This window comes from Aotus nancymaae, unplaced genomic scaffold, assembly GCF_030222135.1.
Source record: "Aotus nancymaae isolate 86718 unplaced genomic scaffold, 86718_ANA_hifiasm-v0.15.2.pri h1tg000108l, whole genome shotgun sequence".
In the NCBI taxonomy this organism is placed as follows: Eukaryota; Metazoa; Chordata; class Mammalia; order Primates; family Aotidae; genus Aotus; species Aotus nancymaae.
In genome coordinates, this window is record NW_026988523.1 from 39,618,834 (window position 1) to 39,635,649 (window position 16,816).

General features: G+C 47.7%; 1 protein-coding gene across 1 annotated transcript; it reads right to left on the minus strand.

The window, feature by feature from the left end:
- Positions 1–169: 169 nt before the first annotated feature.
- On the minus strand, positions 170–12,172 carry ITLN2 (intelectin 2). The gene is made up of 9 exons (XM_064370465.1): positions 11,973–12,172; positions 9,551–9,563; positions 9,006–9,069; positions 6,034–6,147; positions 4,420–4,667; positions 3,930–4,088; positions 3,116–3,236; positions 2,153–2,256; positions 170–437 (listed from the first exon to the last, which is right to left on the minus strand). Exons 1-9 carry the CDS (start codon positions 12,170–12,172, stop codon positions 285–287), a joined length of 1,176 nt encoding a protein of 391 aa, XP_064226535.1. The 3' UTR covers positions 170–284.
- Positions 12,173–16,816: the final 4,644 nt, after the last annotated feature.

Here is a 16,816-nt window from a genome sequence, read left to right on the forward strand (position 1 = left end):
AGTATATGTGTTGCTGAAGTGAACACTTATTTTTATTTAGTGGGTTCTTCCTAGCCACTGTACAAGCTCAGAATATCTGAGGTGGAATTCACCAGAACCATAGGTATTCTTTTAAAATATCCCTCAACATATCAGCCAGTTTGTAAAAAGAATTCAAAGAAACATAGAGTTACAGATTGCTATAATTTATTCTCCCCTCCTCCTTGTTAGAATGCCAGTTTTTCTGTCTCCAAATATCCAGCGTTAGAAGATGGGTTCTCATCCCCACACTGCAGAGATCTTTCTCATCTATAGAACAAGAGTACAGCGGCCTCCGTTATCTGCTGACTGCAGCTGCCCTTAACGTGAGTTCCATATCCATTCCAGTCAAAGGCAGAGAAGTCCCCACACTGACGGGGGCTGCCATCTGGGAAGAACCCTCCTCCACCGATGCAGTGCTGGGAAACAGAAAGAAGGGACACCGTGAGGGATTTGATTGGCTGCTGACACCAGTGAGCCCAAGGCTGGTCTTGAACGCCAGACCTCAAGTGATCCACCTGCCCTGGCCTCTCAAATTGCTGGGATTACAGACATGAGCCACCACACCTGGCCCTGTGCATGTACTTTAAAGAAGCAATGCATGCAGGAACATACACAAACATGCACTAATGGACAGTCCAAGGAGCAAGTGGAGAAGGTTGTCAAGGAAAAGAGCATAAAGACATGTACTCTAGTCCACCCCCAGTGCCCACATGGCCAGCATCCTCTGAATTCTAATCTATGAGTCCCTCCGTGAGCACACAGCCGCCTCATCTTAGCTGGAAAATGCACAAGCTGATAGGCGAGGCAGGGAAGTGAAGATGCAGCTGTGAGTTCAGACTGTCAGTTGGGGAGGGAAGGGGGCTCTAAGTGAATGCCCTTGTTCTTGATGGTTCTGATGCTCTCTTCCTCCAGCCCCCAGGCATAGGATGTCCCTCAAATACAATCTCCAACCACTACAGCTACGGTGCTGTCTCCTTAAAAATATAAAACTTCTAGAAGTTAAGATTAATATTGGAGAATATTTTCATGACCTCAATGTAAGGAGGTATGTCTTATAGAAAACACGAAAAGTACTAACCATAAATGAAAACTTTGAGCCGGGCACAGTGGCTCACGCCTGTAGTCCCAGCACTTTGGGAGGCCGAGGCGAGTGGGTTACCTAAGGTCAGCAGTTTGAGACCAGTCTGACCAACATAGTGAAACCCCATCTCAGTAAATAAATAAATAAATAAATAAAATTTTGATAAACTGAATTTCATTAAATAAATTATAATCATCCAGGCATGGTGGCTCAAGCCTGTAATCCCAGCACTTTGAGAGGCTGAGGTGGGCAGATCATGAGGTCAGGAGATCAAGACCATCCTGGCTAACATGGTGAAACCCCATCTCTACTAAAAATACAAAAAATTAACCGGACATGGTGGCACGTGCCTGTAGCCCCAGCTACTCAAGAGGCTGAGGCAGGAGAATCGCTTGAACTGGGGAGGTGGAGGTTGTAGTGAGCTGAGATCACACCACCGCACTCCAGCCTGGGTGACAGAGCAAGAATCCATCTCAAAAAATAAATAAATAAATTATACTCAATTTCTGGCGTCTACTACTCCAAACTTTGAAACACTTCATTGTTATTAAAAGTCAGGACTCGGCCGGGCGCGGTGGCTCACGCCTGTAATCCCAGCACTTTGGGAAGCCGAGGCGGGTGGATCACGAGGTCAAGAGATCGAGACCATCCTGGTCAACATGGTGAAACCCCGTCTCTAATAAAAATACAAAAATTAGCTGGGCATGGTGGCGTGCGCCTGTAGTCCCAGCTACTCAGGAGGCTGAGGCAGGAGAATTGCCTGAACCCAGGAGGCGGAGGTTGCGGTGAGCCGAGATCGCGCCATTGCACTCCAGCCTGGGTAACAAGAGCGAAACTCCGTCTCAAAAAAAAAAAAAAAAGTCAGGACTCTTCAAAGTAAAAATTAAAAATAATTATATTCATAAGACATCATCAAGAGAGTAATGAGAGTAAACAGAATAATGAGAATAAGCAAGTAACCACAGAGACACACACTGCTACACACCACATGGGTGCACACACACGCACACACATGCAAACACGTGGGCCACTATCTCCCCCAAAACTCACATGCTCAGTGTTACAGCCAGTAACTCTTATCCCAGCACAAAGGGCATTGGCTGCTCTTTCATTATTAAACACCCTGAACTGGACGAATCCTGCAACAAATTCCCCTGAAAAAGAAGAGGCGAAGAAAGGGCCACGTATTCAAAGGAGGAACTAGAAGCAGCTTCCCATTGTCTAGTCCAGGGATTCCCTAAGCCAAAAGCTGAGGCTACAGCTAATCACTCCAGGCTGCAGGGGTTCAGCCCAGCACCCCTATGGCAAGTGGCTGGTGCTTGTCAGTCCTAAACTTGTCCCCAAGGAAACCTCTTTTCACCTGTGGCAAGAGGACAAAGGCTGGGGCTCACAAAAGGTCCCTTGTCTGCCTACAGCTTATAGGAGAAACTAGACTCTACAGAAAGATTACCAAAACGATCTGAGAAGGCCCAGCAGGAATAAGCAATGATCGGATGAGGCTGCCTGTTGCTGTTTACACACTTCTCATCCAATTACCATGGGTTGATTTTCATGACTGTCACCTGCTTTCATCAGAATAGCAAAGGACAACAGTGGTGTCTTTGAGTTTTTCATCCACAACTTAACTTCTGTGGCCTTATTATACTGAAAACTGTCTTTTGTAAGATAAATAGTTATCCTTCGTAACAAAAGTAAATCTCTCTCACCACTCTGCTAGTGGGTCTTTCCTGTGAACCTCAGTGTGCACCTTCTCTTAACTATTATAAGAGGCTATACAAGGTGGTGATGAGAAGCCTGGGATTACGTCCTGTGAAATAGGGGTAACGGCAATTCTAACTTCAAAGTTTTCTCATGATAATTAAATGACACAAAATCATCTTAAGTCCCCAGAAAAGAGTCTGGTGCATTTTAAGTGCTCAGTAAATCAGAGCAATTATTAATTGTTGCTATCTGCTACCCTTCTCCAAGAGAGCAAGAAAATATTTATGATGGGACGAGGGAGCAAACACTCACGTTGACCATATGGTGAGTAATAAGATGCAGTCTTCTTAGCATCACCAAAGTCATAGACCACAGGTATGGCTGGGCCATTGTCATTCCAACATTTCCCTAATCCATATTTCACTGGGTATTTCTGTAGAGACCAAGAAGAGAGGTTTTGTGAGGGCGTTAGAGATGCTGCCATAGTCGGGGGGAGGGGGGTTTCAAGTTAACTGCCATTAACCAAAACCAATCATAATAATAGTGACTCCTGCCGGGCCTGGTGGCTCATGCCTGTAATCCCAGCACTTTGGGAGTCCAAGGCAGGTGGATCACCTAAAGTCAGGAGTTCAAGACCAGCCTGGCCAACATGGTGAAACCCTGTCTCTACTAAAAATAAAAAATTAGCTGGGTATGGTAGCACACGCCTGTAGTCCCAGCTACTCAGGAGGCTGAGGCAGGAGAATTGCTTGAACCCAGGAGGCAGAGGTTGCAGTGAGCTGAGATCGCGCCACTGCACTCCAGCCTTAGAGACAGAGTGAGACTCCATCTCAGTAAAAAACAATAATAATAGTGACTCCTTTTCCCCGTAGCTGTGTCTCCCCAACAGCCCCAAGCCCCTCGTCCCTGTCTCTTTCTCCCTATGCTCTCCTGTCCCACGGGCCTCTTCCTTGCCTGGCTTAGAGTTTCTGAGAGGCTGGACATGAGTTCACAGTGAACCAAAGGAAAGAGAAACAGCCAACCACTCAGAGGTGATGTGGAACCACAGAACGGATCTGTCCCCTACCCCAGACACTTGACTCTCTGGTCACCAAAGAAAGCGCCCCCAGCCAGCAGCCCTATGTACCTGGTAGAGGCCAAACAGATTATGTCCCAGTTTCTGGAAGAAGCCAGTGTTGGTGCGGTACCTCAGCAGGGCTCTGTTTCTCCAGTGCTGCATGGGGGACTTGTTGGGCACATGCCAGATGCCCAGGTCCTTGGCCTGGATGTCATAGTAGCCAGGGTTCTGGAAAGCAACAGACACTAAGTCTGATGGGGCCAAAAGATCCCAGGAGGCAAAAGGTCCACACATGCAGCCTCAGCTGGGCTGATAGCTCTGGACTCCAGGTGGGCAGATGGCCAGCCACGCTCAGACACCCCACTCCCAACAGATGATCCCACCACCACCCAGGCCCTAACGGCCTTGAAGGGAGGAAGTTGTGATTCAAGACACGTATTTCTCTCTTCTTCTCCAGCCCTTCCCCTCATCCCACCTTCCAGCCCTCCCTCCTGCAGGCCTGTGGCCAGCCACACTCCACTCCTCACCCTCACCCAAGCAGGTGGGAAGTGGCACCAACCTTGTAGTCATCACTCGTGGCTGCCTCTGCAGACCCAAAGGTGTTGTAGTTGGCCCAGTTGCCATCCCCCTCTGGGTAGTCTGCTTTGTTGCCCTGCTGACTGGACCAGCGATCACCCACCGTGCACTTCCCACGCATGTCATTCTCGTGCACGCTGGCCACCAGGGTCCAGCCGCCACCCCCAGAGGTCATGTCACAGAAGGTCTGGTAGACAACACCATTCTTGGTGCGGAGAAAATACAGGCCATCTGTAGAGAGAATCGTCCCAGAACCTCCCTGTCTATAGCTCAGGGTCCATCTCAGCCCCATGAATAGAAAAGCCCTAGGAAGTCAAAAGTGCACTCTGAAAGCTCCAGCATGTACTTGTCGGAAGATGATGCTCCACACGTCTTGTGTTCTGCTCACCTAGGAGCAGAGGCACTGACTGCCTTGGCTTCACACTGTCCTTTCAGAGTTGTAGAGCAAATAGCCTCAGAAGAGAGACAGAGGGATCTCCCTCTCGACAGTGCCACCCTGTGGCCAGGAGAGACCAGAAATCAGCACACGGCCACATCTGAGTCTACGACAGGATGGGGCCTCTGTGCAGCTCAGAGCAAAGGTTGTGCCCATTACGTAAGAGTCAGCTTCCCTAAGCTCAGAGCTCCCCTCCTGTTCACAAGCTTGCAGGAGACTGGCTCCTCTGTGGCATCCCGGTGACCTTGCACATTCGCGCATAGGCCACGTAGGGACAGCTGACCTAAGCCTTGCCAGAAAGCCTGTGATCTCCCTGAAACATGGAGAGGTAGGAAGCTTGACAGGAACTGCAATGAGGTCACTTCTCACCCCCTCCCTACCTTCGTGGAAGCTGTCATGAGACGGCTGTCACTACTGTGTCATCACCTCCCGGGTTCTGAAGAAGTATATGAGCCTTTTTGCCTCGCTTGCCCCCATGCCGTAAGGTACACAGGCTCTGAAACGGCTATGGCAGCATAGACCGGCTCCTCAAGGTACACGGGCTATGAAACGGCTATGGCAGCATAGACTGGCTCCTCAGCCACTGCCCATGTTGCGTTGTCACCTCCTTCTTTCCCGTGCCATCTTGTGGGACAAGGGATGGGAGAAGCTGTCGCTTTTGCCGATCTTGAATTTGCTTTCAATGTGAGTAATAAACACCCTGGCTCTAAAAAGTCCTTGTTGTTTCTTTGCCAGCCAAATTTGTCAGCCGGCTTGACAAACCCACAACTTATACAGATGTCACCTGGCGCAGTACAAGAAAATGCTGATGCTCTGGCTACTGCTATTCCTGTGATTAATAAAGCTCTTTGTCTCTGGCTCCGGAGTTTCAGGTTTTCTGCCAGCATCTATAAACCCGGGGCAAGTAGGGGCAAAAGATTCATCACGGTTCTTACCGCCACACTAAACATCGCCAGGAACACTGCACTCTCTGTGTTCAGAAGATTGTGTGACTGAAATGGGACACAAAAGCCCCAAAATTCCCACTAGAAACCTCCTGGAGTAGGATCTGGGGGCAGAACAGTCTCCACATGGGTATGTCCCTCCTGATTTCTAGGAGTGGGCTCTGTTGACCTAAAAAGTGGCGTCAAAGAGAGAATGCTGAGTTCGTTCGTTACTCACCAGCTGGGCTATGGCACTGTTCCTTGATTTCCTTGCAGCTTCTAGGCAGGGAAGAAAAGGAGGAGGCACAGGTTCCACCCATCCTCGAGAGCATCTCAAGAGAAGAGGCCGCCGCTAAAAGATGGGAGAATGATTCTCATTACAAGTCTGACCACTGATGCTGGGAGCGGTGGTTCATGCTTGTAATCCCAGCACTTTGGAAGGCTGAGGCAGGCGGATCATGAGGTTAGGAGATAAAGACCATCCTGAACAACATGGTGAAACCTCCTCTCTATTAAAAATACAAAAAATTAGCCAGGCGTGATGGCACACACCCGTAGTCCCAGCTACTCGGGAGGCTAGGGCAGGAGAATCACTTGAACCTGGGAGGCAGAGGTTGCAGTGAGCCGAGATCGTGCCACTGCACTCCAGCCTGGATGACAGAGCTAGATGCCGTCTCACAAAACAAAACAAAAAGTCTGACCACTGAGACCATCTTTCCTGGCCAACCTCTGCCTCTGTATCAACTCATCACTCTGCTCTGAAGTCCCAGGAGGTCAGGGATTCTCTATGCTAAGATCATCTGATCCAACGGCTGGTACAGCTGAAACACCTGGAATCTTCCACCCGACTACCTTTAATTAAATCCCTACTGTGTAAACTACCTAGACCCTGGGCAAAGACAACTGGACACATTTCTTCAAGAAACTACAGTCTACAGGGAAGGACCCAACTGAGATGCGAGGGCAGGCCCACCTATGGGCTGAGTCCTGGGAACTTGCTGGGGAAGGGACCAGCTGTAACTCAGAGCAGGCTGATTTTGATGGGAGAATGGGAGCCAGCTACAAAACAGGAAGGAAAGGAGAGAGTGCACCCCAGGAAGAGAAGAAAGCCCATGAGATGGCCTGAAGCGATAGCAGAGCCCAGCCCAGCCTGCTAAAAACTACAGGTCAGTCACTTACTGTGGCTGGAACATACATTGTCATACAGACAGGGGTGGAAAGCAAAGCCAAAAACCTCACTGAGGCCAGCGGATGCAGGATTATGTATATTAGTCCAAAAGCCTAGAAAGTATTCCAAAAGCCTGGCATTGCGGGAAAAAGCGTATTTAAAATTATAGGACTCAGCCTGGGCATGGTGGCTCATGCCTATAATCCTAGCACTTTGGGAGGCCAAGGTGGGCGGATCACGAGGTCAAGAGTTCGAGACCAGACTTGCCAATATAGCAAAACCCCGTCTGTACTAAAAATACAAAAAATTAGCCAGGTGTGGTGGTGTGCACCTATAATCCCAGCTACTGGGGAGTCTGAGGCAGGAGAATCACTTGAACCCAGGAGGTGGAGGTTCCAGTGAGCCGAGATCGCACCACTGTACTTCAGCCTAGGCGACAGAGAAAGACTCTGTCTCAAAAAAAAAAAAAAATACAGGACTCAAACCCCAGATGCCTGGGCATGGTGGCTCACACCTGTAATCCCAGCACTTTGGGAGGCCGAGGCAGGCAGATCACGAGGTCAGGAGTTCAAGACCAGCCTGACCAACATGGTGAAACCCCGTCTCTACTAAAAATACAAAAATTAGTGGGGTGTGGTGGCACACACCTGTAATTCCAGCTACTCAAGAGGCTGAGGCAGAAGAATCACATGAACCAGGAGGCAGAGGTTGGAGTGAGCCGAGATCACGCCACTGCACTCCAGACTGGTGACAGAGTGAGACTCTGTCTCATAAAAATAAAAATAAAATAAAATAAAACCCCAGACAACCCCTGATGGCAGTGCCTCCTTGAGCAGACACTTACCATCTCTAATCCTCTTTTTCTTTATCTTTAAGACGTCATTAGGCCAGGTGTGGTGGCTCATGCCTGTAATCCCAGCACTTTGGGTGGCCAAGGCAGGCGAATCATGAGGTAAAGGGGTTGAAACCATCCTGACCAACAGTAGTCTACTAAAACTACAAAAATTAGCCGGATGTGATGGTGCATGCCTGTAGTCTCTGCTACTCAGGAGCCTGAGGCAGAAGAATCGCTTAAACCTGGAAGGCAGAGGTTGCAGTGAGCCAAGATCAGGCCACTGCACTCCAGCCTGACCACAGAGCAAGACCCTGTCTCAAAAAAACAAAACAAAACAAAAGATGTCATTAATAACTTCTTTAAAAAAAAAAAGATGTGGTTTCACCATGATGGCCAGGCTGGTCTTGAACTCCTGACCTCAGGTGATCCACCTGCCTCGGCCTCCCAAAGTGCTAGGATTACAGGCGTGAGCCACCGCGCCCAGCGTTAATAACTTCTTTATACTCATGGAGATCAAATGAGATGTCATATGTAAATGTGCTTTTTTTAACTGATTGAAATAAACAATAGAACCCAATATCAATGGAAAAGTATCACTATTGTGCCTGCTGTAAGAATAGAATTATGAGGATGGCAACTGGAGGAGGGTACACCCTGGACACAGCACTGATCACCCAGCTCCCTCCTGAGATCCCAAGGCCAAGGCCACCAGAGGCGGAGCAGCTGAGCAGGGACACGGTTCTTACTCTCTCACCCACGAACCCTCACAGCCACAGAAGCAGAGAATCAGGCCCCAGGATGCACCTGAGCTAACATCCTGACCGCTTCAGACCAGATCCCAGGATGCACCTGAGCTAACATCCTGACCGCTTCAGACCAGATCCCAGGATGCACCTGAGCTAACATCCTGACCGCTTCAGACCAGATCCCAGGATGCACCTGAGCTAACATCCTGACCGCTTCAGACCAGATCCCAGGATGCACCTGAGCTAACATCCTGACTGCTTCAGACCAGATCCCAGGGAGACCAGAAATCAGCATCCAGTCCACCCCTCAAGTCGGCTGCTTAGCATGGGTTCCGTGCCTCTCCAGGACTTCCCCTCCGGCCCTGGACTTCAGAGCCCTGCCCAGCTCTACTCCCTCCAGGGCGCTGCACAGCAGAGGGGCACACAGCGAACTGCAGCTCCTACTCTCAGGAGCGATTTACCTGCGCTGCACCCACTGGTGGCCACAGACAGGAACAGCAGGAAGCCGAGTCTGGTCATTGTCCTCTAAGGAAAATCAAGATGCACAATGTCACTGGCTGGCCCCTCCTTTGTCATCTTCTCATTCTTACTCCTGACCTTTCTGACTCAGGAAACCTCAAATGGAAAGTGACGGGCTTGTGAGCATTCTAGAACCTCCCGGAGTATCCCCCACTGCTGTCCAACGCTACAAATACCAAAGGGGCCCATGGGCTCATTTTCCTGAAACTCAATCTCTGAAACTGAGACCAGACCTGAGCTGGCATCACTGCTCCCACACAGATGGATCAAAAACACCTTCCTCACCAGCACAGAGAGCTCTCTCCTTACTACCTCACAGATGCCAGGAGCTGAAAGTTCCCTTCCGGTGGACTCTCAGAGCTCCCCTGCAGAGGATCCTGATGCAGGGTGAAGTGCTGGTCCCTTTATGTAGACAGCCAAACCACCCAAGCCCTGCCCAGCCCAGGCTGCTGGCCCCTCCCTCTGATGCCCTTCCCTCTGAGGGTACCTGAGCCTGGGCCCTGGAAATGAGAAAGGACATGTGACTGGCTGGAGAAGCAGGGAGCTTTGTTCCTGACCACACAGACGGATGACTGTTTCCATCTGAGGAGGGGCGTCCTGCTTTCCCAGGGCAGGCCATACAAGGTAGCAGCAACTACTCAGATTTGCAAATAAGTCACAGTCCTCCCCTGCCTTCTCCCTCTCCGTCCTCACCCAGATGCCCTGGCCTCCTATACACAGCTCTGTCAAGGCATCATCCTTATAGACTGAGGTGACACCTCATGAAAAAGAGATTAAGAATAATAATTGGCCAGGTGCAGTGGCTCATGCCTATAATCCCAGCACTTTGGGAGGCCAAGGCGGGTGGATTACATGAGGTTAGGAGTTCAAGACCAGCCTGACCAACATGGTGAAACCCCGTCTGTACAAAAAAATACAAAAATTTAGCCAGGTGCAGTGGCGCGCACCTGTGATCCCGGCTACTGGGAGACTGAGGCAGGAGAATCGCTTGAACCCAGGAGGCAGAGTTTGCAGTGAGCCGAGATCGTACCACCGTACTCCAGCCTGGCAACAGAGCAAGACTCCATCTCAAAAAAAAAAAAGAAAGAAGAAAAAGAATTTAAATAAATAAATATCATTCTCAGCAAAATGACACAAGAACAGAAAATCAAACACCGCATGTTCTCACTCATAGGCGGGCGTTGAACATTGACAAAACGTGGACACAGGGAGGAGAGCACTACACATTGGGGTCTGTTGGGGGGGGAAATCGGGGAGGGACAGCGAGGGGTGGGGAGGTGGGGAGAGATATCATGGGGAGAAATGCCAGATATAGGTGATGGGGAGGAAGGCAGCACATCACACTGCCATGTGTGGACCTATGCAGCAATTTTGCATGTTCTCCACATGTACCCCAAAACCTAAAATACAATTTTAAAAAAATTTAAATAAATAAATGAATAGAGGAAAAGAAGACATCGTCCTTCCAGTCTTTCCTTCAACTTCTCTTTCAAGCCTTCCCTGACACCACCACCCCCAGACAAAGCTGATGCCGCCTTCCTTTGCCCCACTACTGTACATTGTCCAAGCACGAATTATTGCATGTATCATGCTGTCATTTTATTTTTATTAACTCTGTTTAGAAACAATTTAAAATTTATTAAATGTTACAAAAATAACAATAGTATAAAACCACATGTATGCCCTTTACCTCAATTCAACTATTGTTAATATTTCACCCGATTTGCTTTATCATTTATGCTCTCTCTCTCTCTCTCTCTCTCTATATATATATAAAACACACACACACAAATTCTGAACTATTTGAGGCTGTTACATACATCATGATCCCTTACTTTTAAATAAGTGTGTGTTTTCTTTCTTTTTTTTTTTTTTGAGACAGAGTCTTGCCCTGTCACCCAGGCTGGAGGGCAGTGGCACAATCTCGGCTCACTGCAACCTCTGCCTCCCAGGTTCAAGTGATTCTCCTGAGTAGCTGGGATTACAGGCACCTGCCACCGAGCCTGGCTAATTTTTGTATTTTTAATAGAGATAGAGTTTCACCATGTTAGCCAGGCTGGTCTCAAACTCCTGACCTCGTGTTCCCTCTGCCTTGGCCTCCCAAAGTTCTGGGATTACAGGCATGAGCCACCACACCTGACCAAGTGTGCGTGCTTGCTTTCTCTGTCTCTCTCTCTCTCTCTCTCTCTTTCTTTTTTTTCTGTCACCAGGCTGGAGTGCAGTGGCATGATCTCAGCTCACTGCAGCCTCTGCCTCCTGGGTTCAAGCAATTCTCCTGCCTCAGCATCCAGAGTAGCTGAAACTACAGGTGCGTGCCACCACACCCGGCTAATTTTTGTATATTTAGTAAAGATGGGGTTTCACCATGTTGGCTAGGATGGTCTCGATCTCCTGACCTTGTGATCCTTCTGCCTCAGCCTCCCAAAGTGTTGAGATTACAGGTGTGAGCCACCACACCTGGCTGTGTTTTCTAATAATAGGAATATGTCATGTATAACCACAGTAGAATTATCAACATATTATTAAAAACTCATTTTCTGTAGAAACAAGATCCACCCATGTTGTCCAGGATAGTCTTGAATGCCTGACCTCAAGTGATCCTCCTGCCTCAGCCTGCCGAAGTGCTGGGATTATGGGTGTGAGCCACCAAGCCAGGCTGTTACTCTTTTTAATGTAGCTGATACTTCCCTAGGATACCTCAGCCCAGGGGTCATGGTGAGTTAGCATTAGTGACACAGGAATTTCTCTGGCTTTCATGCCCTCCCATTGTAAGGAGACTTCCGGTCCCCTTTGAAGTCCATAGTCTTGTGTGTGCTAACAACATTCTCCATTCCACACATACTCCCAGCCCACCCTGACTCCTTTCAGCGCTGCCTACTGCTGAGACCACAGCTGACCGCCGACCCTACGATTTGGCATCCCTGCTGCCTCTGATGCTGGACCTGGTGTCAGGAACAAGTTGCTGGTGTTCGAGGCACTGCTTCCTCTCACTCCCAGGCCTCCAGCACATCTCCTTGCTATTCAAGGCTCGGAAGTCACCCGCCTCGTAGGGTGCTGGAGAAGGGAAACACTCCACTACTCCTGTGATGGGGCCCAGAGTGGGACACATCTCCAAGTGTCTCAGTGACCTCAGTGACACAGCTCTTTCAGTGTCTCTTGCAGTCTGTCTCCCTCTCAGACTCAGATAGGAATCTAAGGAGATGAGGCTAGAGGGCAAACCTGGAAGATGTCATACTATGCTCTGATGGACCTTTGTCTCCGAAACCTAAATACTACTGTTGGGAAGATTGTGTAAGCTCCTTCTCATGAAACTTTTGAATGTTTTTATTTGAGTACTTATATAGGTATTTGCTTAATAATTTCTTTTATAAACACAGAGACTGTGTCCGTGTCTGTGGTTCTCCACCAGACGTCCAGGCTCACGCACAATGCACACAGTAGGCCTTCAATGTGCATTAGTTGAATGAAAGAAATTGACTCCAGGTGGTACTAAAAAACACACAGGAATGCTTCCTCCAATCCAAAAACACTTGTAGGAAATGAAAATGGCCAATGCAAAATTTTCTCCCCTTTGTTATAATTTACTCTATGCCATGTTTCCACCATCAAATATTCAGTAAAAGTTAGAACGCATGCAACAGCTTGGTGTTTGCCAATGCTTTGGAGGAAGAAAGGAAGAGATGTGCTGTCCTGCTGGGGAAGGAACAACAGGACACAGGAAACCAGGGAAAAACAACGGCAGCCACAAATAGATGGATGAAAAGGAGTAGATGAGAGCCCAGGAACTGGCCAAAATGCAGAGGCATGCAGGAGCAAAACAGGTCTCCTTGGCACACTTCAGTCAAATTAGGTAATTTTCCACAGTAGACTTTGCCCACAGTACCAGGACTCCTGCCACTCTAATGGGAATGGCAAGGAAAACACAGGTGGTAGAAAGGGGACCTGATGCTTACATTACATATTTATAAATGTTTATTATCCGGCCCAGGCGCCATGGCTCACGCCTGTAATCCCAGCACTTTGGGAGGCCAAGGCAGGGGAATTACCTGAGGTCGGGAGTTCAAGACCAGCCTGACCAACGTAGTGAAACCCCATCTCTACTAAAAATACAAAATTAGCCGGGCATGGTGGTACATGGTGGTAATCCCAGCTACTTGGGAGGCTGAGGCAGGAGAATCACTTGAACTCAGGAGGCGGAGGTTGCAGTGAGCCAAGATTCCACCACTGTACTCCAGCCTGTGTGACAGAGCAAGACTGCACCTCGAAAATAATAATAACCCTTTTTTATATATAGTTCAGAGCAATTGTTTCCTTGTATGTCTAATTTCCTCATTTGATCATCTTGGACAAGCATTAGCAACCTTTTTCTAAAAAGGACCAGATAACAAATACCATAGACTCTGTGGCCACATAAGCCTTTGTTGCATATTCTTCTTTCTTTTTTTGTTTGCTTGCTTGCTTATTTTTAACAATCTTTTGTGAAATCCTGGCCATGCAAAACCAGGCCATGAGCTAGAGTTTGCCAACCCCTGATCTTGAAGACAAGCAAAGGATATCAGTGTTATTCCCTTCTGGTTTTCCACCCACCTGCCTCCTCCTGGAATCTCTTACATGACGTGGCCTGCAGTAGAATCTTTGTATAAATTTGTTTAAAAATAATAATAATAAATCTGGCCAGGCACAGTGGCTCATGCCTATAATCCCAGCACTTTGGGAGGCCAAGGCAGGAGGATCACTTGAAGTCAGGAGTTCGAGACCAGCCTGGCCAACATGGTAAAACCCTGTCTCTACTGAAAAGGCAAACACTTGCCAGGCATGGTGGCTTGCGCTGGTAGTCCCAGCTACTCAGGAGGCTGAGACATGAGAATCGCTTCAACCTGGGAGGCAAGGTTACAGTGAGCCAAGATTGCGCCACTGCACTCCAGCCTGAGCGACAAAGGGAGAGTGTCTAAAAACAACAACACACACACACACACACACACACACACGCACACAAAGTAGCCAGGTATGGTGGTGTGTACCTATAGTCCTAGCTACTCAGGTGGAGAATCACTTGAGCCTGGGAGGTCAAGACTGCAGTGAGCTGTGAGCATGCCACTGTACTCCAGCCTGGGTGACAGAGCAAAACCCTGTCTCTAAATAAACAAACAAATAAATAAATAATTTACCTCCTGAGACTATTTCATTTGGGACTGCTTTGATTGTAAAAATGAATCTTATGTTCTTTTGTGCTAAATATCTCCTCCATTGGTGTTATTTCAATTATCTGGTAAGAGAAATGCAGAATTCCTAGGAAGAGCCTACGCCTGCAGGTGCAGGCCATGCCTGATGAAAGTCGTATCGTTGGAGAGACTAGGAGACGGAGCAACCCATGGGTGCCTAAACTGCAGGCACCTTGGTCTTTGGAGGTTGTGTTAGACCAGGAGAGAAAGAGTGAGGCAGGGTGGACAGAAGCTACCCTCACCTGGGGCCTTCGCTACCACCTACTTACAATTCATCAGCCCCACTCTGCCCAAGAGCCCCTCCCCTACCCCTAGGGAAGACTGTCCCTTCAAGAAGTCCGTGTTTCCTCATAGGTAAAATAGGGGTAGTAATTCAAGTCTACGTGTCCTTGTCCAAAACTCTGCACCAGATAAGTTTCAGAGTTCAAAAAGTTAAAGATTTGCAAAAGAAACAGTTTGAACATACCATATATAGCTAACATCTCCAACAGAATCTAAGGCAACCCTTGTCATAGAATATGGTACAGGATTTTTGGAAATTTAAAATTGTGGATGAGGAATTGTGGATTTCTACCGACCTTGTAGAACTGTTGTAAGGTTCAAATGGAGATAATGCACAGCCATGCACTTTGTACTACAAAACATTAAGACAAGATTAGATCATATTAATTTCTTTATCCTTGTTGGGCTCACCATCTGCTCCCTAAGACCTGCTCCTTAGATGTTGTGGGATCAAAGGGAAGCCCTCCTGAATATGCCTTTTGTGTCAAGTGGCTGTGGGCTTGGGATGATGGAAAAGGGCCAAATGACAGTAGGATCTGGGAAAACACCACTGGCCCAAAGTTTGCTCTGCATATCACAAAATGCTGTGTTTCCAGGAGGCATCAATTGTTCCCTAAGTTCTCGAAGTCAATGCCTTCCCATTACTGTAAATTATCATGGTGATGTCAGTCCAAATTTCTAAATATTTCCTCGGCAATAAAACAAATTTCTATTTTTTTTTCTGCTATATAAAATACTTCTAGGTCAGGTGTGGTGGCTTAGGTCTGTAATCCCCGCACTTTGGGAGGCTGAGGCGGGTAGATCACCTGGGGTCAGGAGTTTGAGACCAGCTTGGCCAACATGGTGAAACCCCATCTCTACTAAAAGTACAAAAATTAGCCAAGCCTGGTGGTGGGCACCTGCAATCCCAGCTACTTGGAAGGTTGAGGCAGGAGAATCGCTTGAACCTGGGAGGCAGAGGTTGTGGTGAGTTGAGACCGTCCCATTGCACTCCAGCCTGGTCAATAAGAGCAAAACGCCTTCTCAAAAAAAAAAAAAAAAAAAAAGGAAGGAAAAAAACCACCACCAACAACAAAAAACTTCTAAAAACTAAAATGATGGCCGGGCATGGTGGCTCACACCTGTAATCCCAGCACTTTGGGAGGCTGAGGTAGGAGGGTTGCTTGAAGCCAGGAATGGAACATTGAGACCAGCCTGGGAAACATAGTGGGACCCTGTCTCTACAAAAAAAAAAAAAAAAAAAAATTGGCCGGGCATGGTAGCTCATGCCTGTAATCACAGCAATTTGGGAGGCTGAGGCAGGTGGATCACCTGAGGTAGGGAGTTCAAGACCAGACTGACTAATATGGAGAAACTCCGTCTCTACTAAAAATACAAAATTAGCCAGGCATGGTGGCTCATGTCTGTAATCCCAGCTACTCAGAAGGCTGAGGCAGGAGAATCACTTGAACCCAGAAGGTAGAGGTTGTGGTGAGCCAAGATCACGCCATTGCACTGCAACCTGGGCAACAAGAGCCAAACTCTGTCTCAAAAATAAATAAATAAAATAAAAATTAGCCAGGCATAGTGGTACATGTCTGTGGTCCCAGCTACTTGGAAGGCTAAGGTGGGAGGATGGCTTAAGCCCAGGAGATTGAGGCTACAGTGAGCCACTGCATTCCAACCTGGACGACAAGCAAGACCCTCTCAAAAAAACGAACAAAAACAAAACACTAAAATGATAACAACTGCATGAAAAATAAGTAAAAATCATTAGACCATGCAAAAATGATTCAGTGAAGTATGTTTATTATTAAATGTGGTTTCAATATCACCCAATATTATTTATTTATTTATCTGTAATAAAACTGGGAAATTCTAATTGTTGTACTAAATTACAGAATGTGCCCTGAAAATTCAGGAAATGGAATGCATTCCATTTCCCCTGGAAAACAAATGACCATGAAAGTTTATTCTACCTGTAAATTTGGTGCATTTCCACTGGTGGTTGAAATGAAAAGGGGAGCCTGCGAAAAAGATTTCTACCTGTCTCTGGTTAATCATATGAATTCAGATTGGTCTCTTTACTGCTCTGGGGATTACTATTTTCAACTGTCAAGTACAGATAAGGGGTTTGCTGAGAACCAAAGTGAGATGAGGAAACCTTTAAGGATAAGATAGGAATGTAGGGATTTGACACTGTGTCCTCAGTGTTATCCCCAGAATGCTTATTACTCTTTTCTCTCTCTCTCTCTCTCTCTCTCTCTCTC